This window comes from Argiope bruennichi, chromosome 6 (genome assembly GCF_947563725.1).
Source record: "Argiope bruennichi chromosome 6, qqArgBrue1.1, whole genome shotgun sequence".
Taxonomy (NCBI): Eukaryota; Metazoa; Arthropoda; class Arachnida; order Araneae; family Araneidae; genus Argiope; species Argiope bruennichi.
The window spans coordinates 131,849,371-131,868,609 of NC_079156.1; the positions used below are offsets into that span (position 1 = coordinate 131,849,371).

Genomic DNA, 19,239 nt, shown 5'->3' on the forward strand with positions numbered 1-19,239 from the left:
TTTTTAAAATAAATTTTTAAAAAGTATACTGAATTGATGCAAAAAATAGTTAACCGAAATTTATTTTTTATTCAATGAGAAAAAAAGTTCTCAAATAAGTTGTAAATGTATTTATTAAATCAAACATAATTTTTAAAGTATTTTTAGAATATTCTGAAATTTACGTAAAATGAACAATTTGTTTTTCAGAAATACCGGAATAAAAAAGCAAAAAGAAAAAAATAACTCAAGTCTACGATAAATATAAGCAATGAAATACTACATATTAATAATATAATAGATTAGATTCATTGATTGAAGGCAAATGTCTTTAAAACGTGTTAGCAAAATAGTGTAGCCTATTTTAATCTTTTTATTCCTTGCAATATTTTAGAATATCCAATTTCAAATGCCTGCAGATATAGTCAATGTATTCTTTTGTATGAGCTGATGTATTTTTTATTTATTTTCTATAATAAATAAAAATACTCGACAATAGCATACATAATAACATGCGGAATTTCCATAATAAGTAAAAAAAATAGTGGAAAAGGGATAGAAGGTTTTTTTGAGTCATTTCTTAATTTAAAATAATCTTTACTTGTTCTCAAGCAGTATATAAAAAACATGTTTTATTTAATAAAATATAAATTTAAATTACATATTTGTTTCATAAACTATATATTTTTGCATTAATAAACTATTCACAAATTGTAATCACTGCCAACGGTATAAGTTAAGGCGTTTAAATTTTCGTTATGAAAACGTACAAATTTTTAACGGGATGTTTTGAAATCAGCTTGTGGTTTTCTTCAGTAAGTTGCTTTCATTATGCTTTCAGTTTCCGAATTTTATTTCCTTTCGTTTTATTTTTAATTCTTAAAATGCAAAACGCGTATTGCTGTTCTATAATAAATACTTTCTAATATATATTCTAATGAATACATTAATTGAAACATAATCATTTTTAAACTTTGAAATATGATACAGATATCATTTTTGAGAATGTTGCGAATTTGTTTACCACTTCAAGTTACAAATATGCAGGTAGTGGAAAGGAAACCATCCAATCAGAATTTAGTAATTGGCATTTGTATATACCATCATTATACAATTATCTTCAGATGAAAACCCTGTGACCTCGAGGACTCCAATATTAAAAAAATCCTATTTAGAACAGAAGTTAAAGGTTAATCATTTCATAAAATTTGTAATTAAAATTTTTAACATAAAAAAGTAATGTGGCGTCTAGGAACAGTGGTAAACATTGTTTCTAGTCATTAGACAATACACATTAATATATGTTACCTAAACTTTTTTTATTTTGATCCAAACAGAATAGCGCTAGGAATAGTAAATAAATTTAGGATTATCTTAGAGAAAACCTTGAAAATACATTTTTTTTTTATTTCTTGGGCGTGATGATTTTGATAAATGACAATGCTAGTGAAATAGCGTATTCATTTTAAGCCTAGTTTGTTTTTAAATGACCTGCTCAATAATTTATATATTTGTTCTATATTTCTTTGTTTTATATTTGTTTATGTTTGTTTTTACTATACTCTAAATGCAATAAAGAAAAATCACGTTTCTTTCAAATATGCAAAGGACGAAAAGTTGTTTTCTTAAGTAATACTCTTCGTCTTACTTGATGGACTGATGATTTCAATTGTCCTCAGTCGAAATAATTCCATGGTGATTTTAATTTTTTTTATTCATAAAATATTCAACTAGGATTTTAAATTCGTTATTTCACTCAACTCAAAAGGAAGGATAGAAATTCGTATTTATACAATATTTTGAATTTTTTATTTTTCAAATATTACAAATGAAGTTGATATGTGTTTTTTAACACCTTTGGTTGTATATTTTGAAATTATGTACATTGCGTAAAATGAATTGGAATTATTTGTTCGGAAATTGAATACATGAAAACTGTGAAAATAGAATTGAATAATTTAAAATCTGCTTTTAAGTTTCATTTTTAATTTCAAATATACTAATTTTTCTATTTTGAGCTTGAAACTTTAAAATTATTTATTACACATTTTGAAAGATCTGTCTTATTTTATTTTAAAAAAATGAGATTGCATTGCAGACTATTAAAAGTAATGGAATGCTTTGACTCTACTTATAAAGTACCTAGTAAAGTTCTTTCACGCATTTCTTGGTTTATAATTGATCTGGATACTAAACCCTAACTTGGTTGCTCGAAGATACTGTAAGTGATCGTATGAAATATGATGCATGTTGAGCTCATACATCATTTTCGTTGCTGTAACTATAGCCATTGGCGGTATTATTTTAATGGTTTCCTTGCATATTGTATTATACATTTGAAAGTTACTAAACTCACACTGATCTCTTTTGTAGGAAATTCCTGACTTCAGTCCCATCCGGAACTCTTTGATGAACCTGTACATGGACAACAGCCTCCTCACCGCTGTCGATGGTGATCAGCTCAAGAATCTGAAACTTCTGGAAACTCTGTCCTTCGTCAACAACTCCATCAGATATGTAGCACCCGACGCATTTCAGGTAAGTCGAATTCTTTTATATCCATATGCAGCGCACTGAATGTTAGTTTATTTTGCCACAACAAATTGAAAAGGATGCTATAAGCACTTAAACTAAAATTTTTGTGTTAATAATGTGTTTAAAAAAATTCAATCGATGAAAATCGCAAAATTACTTAAGCAGGATCTAATTCCAAAGGAATTTAAAAGTTCTGCCTTAGCTGTTCCCTCAATTCATTTATAACACCAGACTGCAAAAAAACAAAAAAATTTTTTGTTTGTAAAATTTTAATTGATTTATATCAGCAATGATGATATCATTCCAAAATGCAAACTAAATTTTATGTAACACGTAAGGATTTTTTACAAATGACGATGAAAAAATTAACAAAATGCAGTATAATGCATACAGTTGCAACTATAGTTACTATTAACTAAACACAATAATGCTGTTCATTTACAATATTATGATAACTTTTGTGTTTTTCTTGAAGTCAAGAAGCTTCTTTTTCGGGGTTTTCGTTTATGATCCACATCACTGTCTCTTTTTAAAGACCAACAGTAATCGGCTATCATGTTAACATCCCACCGTCCTTGATATCTGCGTGACATCTCCTTTATATCCTGTTGGAATCTTTCACCTTGCCCGTCACTCATTTTTCCTAAATTGTCTGGGAAGTATTCCAAATGTGAGTGAAGGAAGTGAATTTTAATGCTCATATTGCACTCCAAAAGATGATAAGTACGTAATAACTAAGTTACAAGTTCTTTGTAATTTTCTTTTCTCCCATTTCCCAAATCTTCTACGATATCTTTAAATGCAACCCAAGCCTGCTTCTCACTATTTGTCATACATTGTTCAAAATTGGAATCTTTAACTAATTTCTTTATTTGTGTTCTATCAAATACACCTTCTTTAATTTTAGCGCTAGACAATTTTGGGAAACTTCAATATAAGATACTCAAAACATTTTCCACCTTTATCCAAAGCTTTCACAAACTGCTTTATGAGTCCCAATTTTATATGAAGGGGGGGCAATAAAATATTTTGTGGATCTATTAAATATTCATTTAAAATATTCTTCTTACCAGGAATCCATTCTTGTCTCTTCGGCCATATCTTTTTTATCCAATGACTTTCTCTGTCCCATTCACAAATAAAGCACGGAAATTTAGTAAATTCACTTTGTTGCCCGAGAAGCAGACCTATAACCTTTAAGTCACCGCATATTGCCCACTTGTGTTCAGTGTATTTTATTTTAGTGAGAAGCATCTCCATACTTTCATATGTTTCTTTCATGAAAACGGAATGTGCACCTGGAACTGATGCAATTTTAGATTCGTTATGCAATAAAACTGCTTTTAGACTCCTCTTTGAGGAATCTATAAATAGTCGCCAATCATTCGGAATATAAGGAATATTATCTTCTAATTCATGTAACAAACTAGGTATGTCAGCACAATAAACCAAGAAGTTATCAAATTTGAAAGATGATAAAAATTGCTTTTCTCGATTCCTGTGCCAACTAAACGACGTATGTGTCGTTAGTAAATTTTTCTCTTTTAACCGAGAGCCTAATAATTCTGCATTTTCTTTAGTTAAACCTAAATCACAAATTAAATCATTAATTCGGCTTTATTAAATTTTTCAGGTACTTCATTTTTCAAGGTGAAATCCAACTACCATCTATGTTTTGAATTTTAAAATAAAAGGTTTTTTTAAATACAATTATAAGTATTTATTCAATATAAATGTATTATTTAATTTCAATGAAGTAAGAGATTTTCAGAATTTATTTAAACAAATAAACATACATACTTTATTAATTTATCCTATCCAAATCGCAAAAAATCTGTGTATTTTTACTTATTTAAAAATTTTACTTTTCAAAAAAACTGTACGTGATACGTAAAAACTGATATTATTTTTGAAATAAGCATGCGAAAATACATAAAAAACAACTATTACTTTTAAAACAAGAAATTGTTGCAGGCTGGTGTAATCGTTGACGATCTGATGTAGACAATTGACGCGAATGATTCGTTGTTACCTTTCGAGTACAACACATTATATACTTTCTGCTATTTCTCTACCTGTAATTCTCTTCCGTCTAATTCTCTTGTTTATGACGCATAAGACATGTAACTTATATTTATGTATGATTGTTCAACCTCTTCCTGTCATTTTTCCCATTTATTCTAACGCTTAGTTTAAATTTGATATCCTGAACTGTTTTATAAAATTTCCTTTGACTTTTCATAAACAGATGATAATTTTTTAATTTGCATCCTTAAATAAAGCTAGGCATGGTATTTTGTGCTAAATTGCTTTTTGTCGAATTTTATGCAAAAGTTAAAAATGAAAGAATTTAGTTAATCATTATTTCTGCAGCCGTAACTAAGTACCAGTACGAAAATTTGTCCATGTACTATTCAAAGTATACTTTCAACTAAAATGCAATAAAAAAAATAATCGCTCAAAAAAAAAAAAGAGAGTTTTTGTATCAAAAAAATTTAAATTATTAGATAAAATATAAAACTTCAAATTTTAAATAATGTGCAACTATTTTAATTTAAAAAATAGTCTCATTCACTAGCTAATTTCCAATCTTGAAACAAAGAAAATATATATTCTAACAACAGAAACAAATTAGAACTAATCCATATGTGCAAACTACTTAATAATCACCGAAAATAATTATTATTCTACTAAATATACTATTCCGAATACTTACCAATAATTGAAACTACTTCAAATCCCACCAAATATACTACTCTGAACTACTTAATTGTCACCCAAATTAATTATTATTCCACCAACTGTACTATTCCTAAATATTTTTTATCCCACCAAATACTCTAAATTACTTGACAGTCACCCAAATTAATTAATACTTCACCAAATGTACTATTACGAACTACTTAACGGTCTCCGAAACTACTTAATAACCCACGTTACACTTAGAAAACAAGGGGAAATACAAAAATACATACGCCTCAATATTCCCATTAAAACCATCTTAATAAATCTTCACTTCAAGCGCAATTATTAATTCTCTAAATTATTTTGATGAACCTAACATAAGTTCTATCGTTTTATTCATCTATTATCCCTATTGTGGTGAACAATTTCCTCTACAAATATATAGCTAATAACTGAAATACTATTCTCTTTTATTAATTTTTTTACAATTATTTAATAATGACCTGAGTTCTTGGAATTCAGTAAGATTAGATTATGAATTTGTCCAAAATACATTAAAAGACATGTTTGTATTCATATATCGAATTTTTATTAGAAGTTTAGAGTGAAAATACATGTATATGTATCCATTATGCCAAATGAAATTGTTCATCCAGTTTGGGAAATAAGTTTCTTTAATAGTATTTATGACATTATTTTTTATCCCATTTTTTCCTACGTTAAAGTACTTTGCTTAAAGACTTTATTGCATTTTTTGGAAATATATAAAGTACAAAAAAGTGTTAATTCGTGTTGAAATTATTTTCCTATTAATTCATGTTAAAAATTATTAATTGGTCCAAATTCTACAATCTCCCCCTTCATAGTATATGGCTATTTCAATAAGATCCATGAGGTCAGTTCAGTTTTAAGACAAAGAATAAATAAAGGCACAGCAAAACATATTATTCAAACTTTGTCTAACTCATTTTGATTTACCGTTTTGAATAGTTTTATGATTAAGCATTTCATTTTTCAAATCTATTTTATTCTTCAGTTTTATGTTTGGATTTTGTCCAAACTTTCTCTTCCCCAAACCCGACTGGAGATTGGAAAATTTAATCATTTTATTTAAACAACCTCTGTTTTTTTTCTTTCTTACACGTGCGCATTTCTTCCGGTTCGCAATACATACAGGAAACAACTATCAGAATCCACAGTTTCATAAAGTGAGATACGATACTAACCCCTTTTGCATCAAAATGCTACGCATTCAGATCACACAAGCAATTTGTTCACACCGATAGAAATGGGATTTTCCCTTCATTTCATAATTATCTTTGCTCATCCGAACTTCCGAATCCATTTTTATAACGAAAGAAAAGGAAATTATTTCAACAGAAAATTGTGACTAGAAACATAGCATGAAAAATTGTAATCGCATTCCATGGTGAGAGGAGGGTATCGTGAGTGAAGGTTCCTCTTTATATGAATAGCTATGAATACATTTCAACGTTTTTATTTAAGAGTCATAAAGAAAATTTAGTGGAGCATTCTAAATAATGCTTTGTTACAGTTTTGCTAATAATTTTCAAACAGATAAATGAATCGTATTTTCACTTTCTCTCACGTTGAGTAGACAAATAAACCAGTTTGTGTGGTCTCTCCAAAACTTTCTCGCATAATCTCTAACAAACTTGTCATGCCATAGAACACCTTACTTTGCATTGACGTATTTACGAAATATTTTCTGGCCTAAATTTAGCATTTTTATTGAATCTGTCGTGTCATCCTTGGCGAGTATTTGGTGATTCATTCATGGCATACGTTAATGGTATATCCAAAAATCGAATTTATGTTTTAAATGCGTTTTTACCCAAATCATTGAAACAAACATTTGTCACAAAATTGCACTTGTAATCATAAAATGATTTACTAAATTTGATATATTTAAGTCATTAAGTTTTCAAATGATCGCGCTTACAAGCATCTGAAAGTACAGACTTACAGAATACAACCCATACTTGGCTTCGGCTCGAAATGTGGCAGGTGTCTACAGTATTTGATGTTAAAGCTCCGTAGTGAAATGTATCTAGCTCTCTTCTTTTTGTAATATCGCGTTAACTTATATTCGAACAGCCGGACCGTTGGACTTCCTCTGAACAGATTTTGCTCAAAACTTGATGAAATCTGAAAATTTGGTTTAAAGACCATGTACTAAATTTCAACCAACTGCTATGAGTGTTTTTGAGTTATCTTAGTCATAGACTGACAGACAGGCATTTTCTTAAAATGTGTTTTATGAACTGAGGAAGGTCTGAAACGTGGAGATGCATCAAATCTCGAGCTCGAATTTTTTGATGTTTACTATTCTTCTTCTGTAGTACATATACGTAAAAGTAAAAATATTGCAATTTTTAAAAAAATGAATAAATAAAACCGATCTCTGTACTTTCATGTTTTAAAATCTTTTATCATTGTAAAATCATTTTGATAATTAAAGCTGTCTATCTGTGAATGTAATAACAAATAAAAAATAAGAAATGATCGAATGAAATACAGTTCATGACGATTATCCTAAAGTTGGAAGTTTGTACTAAATTTTGTATGGAACCTATCGAAAGGAAGTATGCATTTGCTCACTTGCGCACATTTGACCACAGTGACTCAAGACGTGGCGATGGTGGAAGTTCAAGTTCTGTGGCTTTTATCTACAGAAATGTAAATGATCACCAAATCACCATATTTAGAAACTGTTGTCTCTTACTGTTGTTTTGTTGATATTTATATATGAATGCGAATATTCAAAGATCGAAGAAGCTCTATTAATGATATATTGGCCTTGACAATAAAACTACAGATGTTTTTCAAATGTTGAACCCAAACTGTTAATGAGGAAAAAATCGGAAATATACATTCGATTTCCTTCAAAATATTTATCTTTTAAAAAAAGCCACTTTGTGAAACTGTGCTAGAAAATCGAATTGTAAAAAAGCAATATATATATTAGTTAAATTTGGGGAAGTGTATATGTAGAGTCATTTTTTTCATCTTTGTAAATTCCGATTTGAAATTTTTCTTTTTGTATCAGTTTATATTGCTTGCATTTCTGATGTTTTTTCTTTCTAATAAATCTGAAACTTTAAACCATTAGTATTTGAACTTTATTTGCGACATTTTGTAGCATTTTTGTGCCAGACGTTTTTTTTTTTTTTTTTTTTTTTTTTTTAATTTTTTCTTGATATTAGATATGAATTTTTTTCGCCGATTTTTTAGTCTTTTTTTACATTTTTTCGTCCGCTTTTCAAGCTTGAAATTATAGAGGGGGAATTTTTTTCAAAATTACATATTAACTTTCTCTTGATAAATTATCCAAATATCAATGATATTTCTTGGATAATTTTTTTATTCATTGATAGTTTTCCGGTTTTATAATTGTAAAATAATCGAGATAATATTAATAATTAGTTTCTTAATAATTAAGTTCAATGTCTAAGGCATTACACTTCTAAAAGACTCTTTATGGATCAAAGCTTCATGGGGGAAAAAAAACTCAATGAGAGTCGAATTTTTAGTGTGAAGTATCATATTCATTTAATTTTAATTCATCTGTTTTCATGATATCTGACTGACTGATATCTGACATGATTCATGATTTCTGATATCTGATTTCTGATATGACAGCTCGAAGAATGTATTTAATATTTTCGCAACCCGCATGCGAATAAATTCAGCAACCAAAAATTTGAAAGGTATTAATACGAAATAAATTAAAAATATCTTTAAAAATTTATTAAAATTAGGGAAAAATTATATGGAGATAAAATTCATCATTAAAATATTAATAGTTTTTTGTACGTTAATGTGCGTTTTGTACTCCGAAGTTTTTTAAAGATTAACTTTAAAATTTCGATTACTTTTTTAAATTTAAAGTTAACTTAAATTTAAAAAAAAATCTTTTTTTAGTGAGCACTTCCGACCTAAAAAGTATTTTCATGCGAAATTCGATAGATAACTTTAGATCCAATGGTCTTGAAGGTAGAGAATTTGGAATGAATTGTGCCTTATGCATAACAAATATCTCACGATAGATTTACCAGTAGTTCCCAGACTAAAACCAGCATGATATTAAAACTGTCTTTGGATAGTTTACGTTTCTTAAATTATGAGAGAGAAAAAGAAAGAAAGAAAAAAGGGAAAAAAGAAATAAAAGAGGGAAAAAAGAAAGAAAGAAAAGAGGGTAAAAAAGAAAGAATGAAAAAGAGAAGAAAAATGAAAAGAAAAAGCCAAGGTGTGATCCAGAAATACTGGCAAGATAATATTTTCTGCTTGATTCGTCTTTTTTTTATATTATTTTTAGATATCATTTCTTAATTATAGCAACTATCTTGTTCATCTGAAAAAATACATTTAAAATTACCACAAAATGCATACAAATGAACTCAACAACTAAAATAGTAAAAAATATGAAAATACATTATTTTTTTTTAATTTACAAAATAAAAGAAATAAATAAATACGGACGGAAATAAAATTCGTATCATTGAAAAGATAATTTTAAATAGTGAAAACATTTTATGCATTTATATTCTGGGAAGTTTTTAACGAGAAGTCTTAAAATTCCGATTCCTTTATAATTTAAAATCTAATTAAGTTTTAAAATTTTTTCTATGTGAACTTGTATCACCCAAGAAATCACTTCGGGCCAAATTTGGCAGCTATTGATCCAAACAGCCTGTCTGTAGAGCATTTCGAAAGATTTTTTCATTATTCATGTCGCTTATCGCATGCCACAATATATAGTTTCCACTCTCTAAACAGTGTCATGTCCAACATCATCTTCGAATGCATTGCATTGCTTAACTTTTCATCTATTCACTATTTTAATGCATAGCGATTTCTTGTTTTCAGGGTACTGAGAATTTGATCATCTTCGACATGTCAAACAACTTTTTACAGTTTCTGCCACCAAATTTGTTCGATCCTATGAAGAAGTTGAAAAAGGCGGTGCTTTCTAACAACTACTTGATGCACGTCAACCAGGTTTTTGCTGTCACACATCCAAGGGTAAAATTTCTTCCTTTTTACTGCGAAGGAATCAATTTTTTCTGATAGGTTATGTGCCGGCTTTAGCAATAAATTATTTATGACTTTATAATTATTGTGTCATCAGTATTTAATTTCTTCGTGGGATAGATTTTAATCAGTCTCAACCCATATTTTCTGAAGTGAGCAAAGATTTGATGCTCGTGATGGTATTGTATCATTTCCTTCTTTCACATAATTATAATTTTGACACAACTTATTTTAAAATTATAATGAAAAATCAAAGTTATTTCAATTGTTTCCTTTAACTATTAATCCCCCCCCCCTTCGAATGAATTAAGAAAAATATTGTCAGATTTTGATTATCTCTACGAATGCTGCGATGGCTTAGTGGATGCGTCTTCTGTGGAGGAATCGGTACTGTTTATCAGCATTTAAAGGAATGCATAGAAATCTTGAAACTAAGAAAGAATCTGAAAACTTTTGATTTAAGTACAGTACTGAGGGTACCAGATAGTCTTAAAACTCTTAAGGACATTTTGTTAAAAATAATCAGTTTATTTACCAACTGTTTGAAAGTGTTTGGATTTCTGTTGTAGTGAAACAAGAATCTAGAGGAATATTGAGAATTTCGAGGATATTTTCTTTGAGTGATGGCCTCTTCCTTGTTTAATGGGATGAAAGGTGAATGGGAAGAGGAGGAGGAAGGTCAGTGATTGATCACTTTGTGACTGGGGGACAACTGCCTCGAAGAGGATGTCAGTTTGGTGAATCAGTCTGTGTTATGGACGGAAAAGGCTAAAGATAGCAGTCGGCTCCAACAAATCCTGTCGATACTGCTACGTTCAGTGGTGGCGAGGTTTTCGGCTGTACACAAGAAGTGGATGCGTTTCAGATTGCGGATTCTTCGATCGACTATTAGGGCCTGAGTGAAGCATTTTCGTTGGTTGGATGTACCTTTTACGTTTAATTTCCAATATATGTAATACAAATGCATGTAAATATAAATTCATTATGTATGCAAATTAATGTAACTTAGATATTTATTTCTTATGTTATATGTAAGGAGCTGTTACGAAGCTGATGGCAGTTCGCTCGCTTGAATGCTTATTGCTCGTATTCTAGTGAATTAAGGAAAGGCATCTCCAATTTGACTGTGTATAATTCTACGTGACAATATTCTCACGTTTAGAAGACTAGAATGGACAATACGTATTCGCTATTTAAGACCTGACTTCTGATTAATACTGTTAAAAACTTGTAATGTTACTTCCTAGCACGGTTATTTCAATCACTCGAAAGACCGTTTTACGATCAGCTCTGTTGGGTGCTAATCAAAAACCGAATCAGTGATCTCAGGGTTTGGTGAGAAATTTGACGATCCTTTGGCGACTTGGCAACGAATTTGGTGACACAATAGATATTACTGGAAACTTCTAGAATTTTAGAAATTGAGCCAATGGGAATCGAGATGCGCTTGATTGATCCAGAACTTCTATACTCGCCTCCCGGGAACTATAAAAGGCCGACAGACTCAAGCTGGTGTCAGTCGGAATCGTGTAATGAGTCAGCAGTTGGTTGTTGTTGTTGTTGTTGTTTTGGATTTTTTTGGCGCAAGGGCTATATCTGGTCATGCTGCACCAAGCATATGGTTTAAAATCATACCACATAAAAAATTGTTTCATCAATTAAAATATAAAACAGTTTAGTCTTGGTAAAAGAAGGCGAAAATTGAATAGATTAAAATGAACATATAACATTCAGAAATTTAGAATGAGCAATGATGGTTTAAATGTGGAAATAAAAAGTGAAAGTCACAAAGTTATTTTTAGTTGTCAAACAAATCAAAAAGCCAAAAAATTAATTAAATGTACGTGAAAAGGCGAATAGCCTTTAAGAATTTGAAAATATTTTGGTGGTACGTCTCCCCCACCTAGTCTGTTAAAGTTAAAGATGAAGATTTAAAAAAACGAATTCTATGTGAGCTAAATGAGCAACATTCTATGAAAATGTGTTTAATACTAAAAACGACCCGACATGTGGGACATATCGGTGCACTGTCTCCAAAAATAAGATACTTATGCGTAAAACGTGAGTGCCCTATACGGAGACGAGTCAACTTAACATCCAGCTCTCGTAAAGGAATCGTAGGCCATAAACCAATGGATGGTTTGACTAAATGCAACTTATTCTCAGTCTGCAGATCCCATTTTCCTTGCCATATTGATAGCAGGCGGGAAAAAATGGCTGTTTTAAAGTAACTATATGGGATACTTTGACATAGCGAAGTGGAAGCATGTTTTGCAGCGACATCTGCTGCTTCATTTCCAACAATGCCCACGTGACTTGGTACCCAGCTAAATATAATATTAAATCCCTTTTCCTTAAGAGTTCGTAAAAGAGACAATACCTCAATGGCAATCGGATGCATTCGATTATGGTAGTTGGATAATGTCTCCAATGCACTCATGCTATCAGTATAGATTATGAAATTACCCTGAGAAGTTGGCGAGATCTTCTCAAGAGCACAGAAAATTGCAGTCAACTCAGCAGTAAACACTGAGCAACAATTGTGCAAACGATAGCTCAGTGTCTCAGATGGAAGTATGATGCCACTACCGACATGCCCATCCGATTTCGAACCATCTGTAAAAATTGGTGCAAAAGAAGAATATTGGCAGCGATGATAGTGGAAAAGTTGCTGTAAAACAACTGGCGCAGTTATGTCTTTATTGAAACCAGAAAACGGGTTCAAAAAGGTAAATTTTGGAACATTCCAAGGAGAGAATTGGAGAGAAGGAACTGATTTAATAGTAATATCATTAAGTTCCAAATCATTCAGAAGCATTTTCATTCTCTCACAAAAAGGGCGTATGTGAAAGGGACGCGCATCATAGAGTCTCCGCAGTCCAGCCGATAGTGTCATTTCACCCAATGGATTATTCAAGTTAGCTTGTGCGTGTAGGAAGTATAAAGTAGATATTTTTTTACGCCTTAAGTCTAGTGGTAACTGGTGGCAGATATTATAGAGGCTTTCTATGGGTGATGTTCGAAAGGCGCCCGAGCAAATTCGCAAAGCCGAATGGTGGATGGTGTCCAGACGTCGTAAAACGCTAGCAGATCCATACACCATACATCCATAGTCGATGCGAGAAAGGATAACAGCCTGGTATACACGGAGGAGGGAAGTTCTATCTGCACCCCAAGTTGTTTTGGAGAGAACCTTCAGAATGTTTAAGGTTTTCTCACATTTCTTTCTCAAAAACTGAATATGTGGAAGGAAAGTTAGTTTATTATCAAAGAAGATCCCTAAAAATTTCATTTCCTCTACGACAGGTATGGTAGTAGTGCGTATATATAGTACAGGGTCCAAGTGAATGTTCCGTTTTCTACAAAAGTGAATGCACCGACATTTCTCGGGTGAGATTTTATGTCCGTTTGTATCACACCAAGCTACTATCTTGTTAATTGCATTCTGTAGCTGACGCTCAATCAAACGCATATTACTTCCTTGGCAAGAGATCTGCAGATCATCAACGTAAAGACTTCCATGAATAGAGGATGGCAAATGATTAAGTATCTGACTAAAATGAAGAATAAAAAGTGTAACACTGAGGACACTTCCTTGTGGAACACCCTCAGTTTGAATAAAATAATTAGAATAAAAATTACCCAAGCGAACTCGGAACGTTCGGTAAGCTAAAAAATTCGTTAAAAAGATGGGCAAGTTTCCTCTAAAACCAAGATTAAAAATCGTAGATAGTATGCCGTATCGCCATGTACGGTCATATGCCTTTTCAATATCAAAGAAAACAGAAACAAGGTGATTCCTCCGGACAAAAGCATTGCGAATTTGGGTCTCCAGTAGGATCAGGTTATCAAAAGTTGATCGTCCTTTTCGGAAACCACTCTGCAACAGGGGAATGCTTCCTTGCTTCTCTAATTCAAACACAAGGCGAGCATTGACCATACGCTCAAAGGTCTTGCTGAGACAACTCGTAAGAGAAATTGGTCTATAATTCAAAGGGTTGGATGGTTCTTTTCCAGGTTTTAACACTGGAATCACAAAAGCCTCGCACCATTGATGAGGGTATATCTGCTCATTCCAGATTCTATTGAATAAAAATAATAAATTGGAAAGGGAAACTCTATTCAAATGGCGAAGCATGCAATATACGATACCATCTGGCCCGGGGCTGGTATCACGGGTGCGAGATAACGCTGTGTCCAGTTCTGACATTCTAAATTTGCAGTTATATGGAAAAGTTCTCTTGGTATTAAAACGCAATGGCGATCGTTCTGCGCGATTCTTAATTGCCGTAAATTCAGGACTATAAGAATCAATTGCTGAAACTTTCGCGAATGCTTGGCCAAGAATGTTAGCTATGTCCAATGGAGCGGAATGTTTCACTTCTCCTGTATTCAAAACAGGGATGGTAAATTCACGATAAATCCTATTGGCGGCCTTAACTTTGTTCCACAAGGTTTTACTGGAAGTGGAGTATGTTATGGATGAAACAAAAGATGCCCATGATTCCCTTTGACTTTGACGGCGAACTCTGCGAGCAAAGGCTTTGGCTCGTTTAAAAGCAATTAGATTTTTTGTCGTTGGGTACCTTCTAAATATGTTCCAAAGTTTTTTTTGAGTCTTATAACTGTCGCGACAAGCTTCATTCCACCATGGTCTTCGAAATTTTCTGAGACGTGAGGAACTCTTTGGTACGGTTACATTAGCGGCCATCATTATGGTATCAATAACATTTTGCACTGCTTCCGAGATATCCGCAGTTCTGACCATTGTCTCTGTAATATTTGCAAGTTCCGAGAAAGCATTCCAGTTTGCTCCCTGGAATATGAAACGAGAGGAACATGGTGTCACCTCATTAATGTCATTTTGTGAAACTATTACAGGAAAGTGATCACTATTATAGAGATCATTTTCGACTGTGAGATTAAGCAAAGGGAGGATCTCAGGAGAACAAATGGTCAGATCAAGATTATGGAAGGTTCTTGTGGGTTCGTGGAAGTACGTTTTCTCGTTATTATTTATGAGACAGAGGCAGTTATTTGATAGGAACTGCTCTATCTGTCGCCCACGAGAGTTTGTGCTATCCGAACCCCACAAGGTACTATGCGCATTGAAATCGCCGAGTAGGATAAAAGGTGAAGGAAGCTGGTCCACCAAATTGTCGAGTTCTTGCTGACTGATGATATCATGAGGCGGAAGATAAATGCAGCAAACTGTGACCAGCGTTCTTGCGTGAACCTGTGCTGCCACAGCTTGCAGGGAAGTATGTAAACTGAGTGGTGTGCTTGGATACAAATTAGATGTGAAGATACAGACACCTCCACAACTGTGAGATCCTGTTTCCACATCTTTTCTAACACAATTAAAGCCACGCAATTTTAAAGGGATGTTTGGTGTCAAGAAAGTTTCTTGGACACAAAAACAGATGGGATGAAATTTGTTAATAATAGTCTTGATGTCATGAAGTTTGTAACGAATGCCGCGACAATTCCAAGAAAGGAAGGTACCCATTAAGAAATTTTATTGCGAAAAGAGGAATTAAGAGCAGTGGTTGGAGTTGCTGAAACTTCACAACTCATGTCAAATTCAGCTTCATCCTCAGAAGGATGGAGTTTTAAATCGGGACTATTTGATAAGCCTCCAAAAATGGACGTCAAGTCCTTATGGGCTATACCCCTACTAGCAAGTCCCAATGCAACAGAATGTTTGGTGCTTGATTTCTTTAACTGCGAAGACAGTTCTTTCTTCGACAGTCCACGTTTTGCAAGCTTTAGTTTAAGAGATTTTACCGGCTTTGTTTTTCGCTTATTTTTGTCTAGTTTTTCAATATCAGGTGTGTTGCCACTTGATTTTTCTGTATCAGAATCAGATGACTGCCTAAGAGAGATCATACGGGTGGTATTTTGAGCACAGTTGGGACAGGTACAATTTTCACAAAAGTTTTTCCGTACTATAGATGCATAACTTACGCCAGGGGAGGGTGTTTGTGCAAGAATTTTCTTTCGAGCCTCAGGATATGGAATATTTTCTTTAATTTTAGTTGTTGTGATTTGTTTTTCGATTTTCCAACGTGGGCATAAGCGGGAGAAGGACGTATGTTCGCCTTTACAATTCACGCACTTCTCTGGTGCTGAACAATCCTGGCTCTCATGTCCTTTCTCAGCACAGCGGGCACAAGTGACTGTCCCACGGCAGTTGGCTTTCGAATGCCCAAAACGCTGACATTTAAAGCATCTGAGAGGATTCGGTATGTATGGTCTCACGGGAAGCTTAATGTAACCTGCATATATGTAGTCCGGGAGTTTAGGGGACATAAAAGTAAGTATATGATGTTTAGTCTCAAGAGTTTGTTCATCTCGCCGGATGGTAATACGGCGGACATGTGTGACACCTTGCGATTTTAATTCCTCGGTAATTAAATCTACAGGCAAGTTGAAAATCTCTCCACATGTAATAACATCTTTTGATGTATTTAAAGATGTGTGTGGGTATACCTTGATTGGTATAGTTGCCAAAGCCTTTAACTTTTGTATGTTCTGGGCTTGCTTTCGTGAATTAATCTCAATCAGCAAGTCGCCAGAACGCATCTTGCGTATTGACGTCGCATCACCAATTGTAGCACAAATTGCTTTCTGTACCAAAAAAGGGGAAACTGTTTCAAATGTCTCACTTTCAGAAATTCGTTTTATTATAAAATATCTATCAAAATGTTGGTTAATAGAAAAAGTGTTAGGAACTATGTGACGCCCACTAAAGGGACCCTTCTTGGGAGGAGCCATGCGATATGAAATATGATTCGGGCCCGACGGCACCGCCCACCACGGAGCCCAACGAGGGATGGCAGCCACCGGCTCTAGACGTCTAGCCTCGGCACTTACCATAGTGCTAATCGGTACCTATACGCTGGAAGTTACCCTTGGGGACAGTGACCACCCTTAACGCCAAGCCCAAGGAGTAACCCCTTCGCTTGATCCCTAGCAGACTAGCCACTCACGTGACTAGGTACCAGCCGATTGATACACCGGGGACCACAGTGCACCACCCGTCTTTCAAATGGGTCGCCACGCACGGCAAACACGTGGGGTTTTGGCTGTCCATGAGAAGCAAGAAGCAAACAGAGCGGCGACAGCTTCTCATGGAGAGCTCCCTCGCTTGCCATCGAGGGAAGGAAAGACACAGCAGAAAGCAGAAGGCGTAGAGGAGAGCGAAACTGAAAGGGAGTAAAGATCCCTGGGAACCTCGGGATTGGGACACCCGTACTCACCTATAGTAGGTGAGCCCCTGAGGGGAGAGTCAGCAGTTGGATACAGCTAAAGCGAGAAGACAGTGCAGAATTGCAGGCGTTTGGAGAGACCGTAGAGTGAAGCTACATTCCCTCCTTCTGCTGAATTCTGTCTGGCCGCTTTATGTGCTGTGGTTGTTTTTACTACCGATTACTACTTGTGGATTACTGTTCGTTTTACTGTGCTGCTATGTGCTTCCTGTGTTCGTCTATGCTGTATATTTGTCGTCGTCGTGTTAATAAAAGTCGTCTTTTGTCACTAAAGGACTGTGTATTTCATAGACCAACAAATTGGAAAAGAAACCAAATGGAAGTATCCATAACAATATACATTGCAGCACCACACACTAACTACATTACAGAATTTTGGTAGAAATGTTATCTCAGACAGCTGATATACAAATTCTGAATTCGCCAATTTTTTACAGAGAAACAAAATTTCCACCGTTAATAATTCGTACCGACAAGGAGATTATTCCTCCTGAAGTAGCATCATTATCTACACATATTTTATGAAATAAATGAAGAATTTAATGCTTGTGGCAGAATTATATCATTTCCCTCTTTCACATAATTATAAACTTGGTGCAACTTATTTTGACATTATAAAGACAAATCAAAATTACTTCAGTTCTTTCCTTTAATCATTAGTTTTTTTTCGGTGTTAGGATATTAGGTGATCTGATATTAGGATAAAATTCTCACCACATTTAAATGGTAGATTAGATTGGCCAATAATTATTCGGTATATTAGACATGACTTCTGATTAATATACATTGTATCAGTATACGCTAGCTTTATTATACAATTTTGGAGAAATGTTACCTCAGACTATGATGACCATATTAAAGGACTCAAATTTATTGCATTTTATAATATGACGAAAGAAGCAGTTGATATCATCGACTATGATGACCATATTGAAGAAGATTTTAAAGGACTCAAATTTATTGCATTTTATAATATGACGAAAGAAGCAGTTGATATCATCGATTGAATGGAAAGACCATATTCTGTATCCGGAATATCAAACCGATTTCTTATGGTAATATTTTTCACTTTTAAATACTGTCGGTATAAATTCAAGAATCTTGATGGCGACAAAATCTAACCAAATATGTTTAAAAACAGAGGACACTTCTTGAAGGTTTAGGGGTTTCACTTTTAAATCCGTCTTTGAATTTGCAGGATACACAGAGGAAGGTACACCGTGAATATTCTCTTGATGAAATTCATATAAAGAAAAAGAAAACTACGTTACCAGTAATGTTACATGTGCGCAAGAGAAATGAACAAAAAGAATCTAAAACTACCTGCGTGAAGTATGAAAGAAACAGATGTCAAAAAAACTCTGAAATAGATGCTGCATGTATAAACTGCAAAATATCTAATGCTTTTCATTCCAGTACATCTTAATTATATTTAAAATTAGTTGTATAGCTTAATGTCCTTATAAAAATATAACTCAACTTAGATTATAATCGCTTTTATAAATTAAAAAAAATCATAGGTATCCATTATTCCAAGTCTTCTGTAAAAAAGTTAGTATTTTAAGGTATATTTGGGTAAATATTAATTTAAAATTATTTTAAAACCTGATAGAATTGTAAATATATATCGTTTTCTGTCAATAAATTGTCCAGAATGTTTTGACACCTCCATCCACGTTCTCCTGTTACATTATATAGCGCTTAGTCTCCGGAT

General features: G+C 33.2%; 1 protein-coding gene across 1 annotated transcript in view; it reads left to right on the forward strand.

Annotated features, from left to right (window-relative positions):
* LOC129971395 (protein toll-like) overlaps positions 1–19,239 on the forward strand; it is an 84,261-nt gene that overhangs the window by 28,825 nt on the left and 36,197 nt on the right. The window contains exons 2-3 of the mRNA XM_056085127.1: positions 2,353–2,517; positions 10,090–10,245. Coding sequence (XP_055941102.1) covers positions 2,353–2,517; positions 10,090–10,245 — 321 coding nt within the window. The remainder of the gene's footprint in view (positions 1–2,352; positions 2,518–10,089; positions 10,246–19,239) is intronic.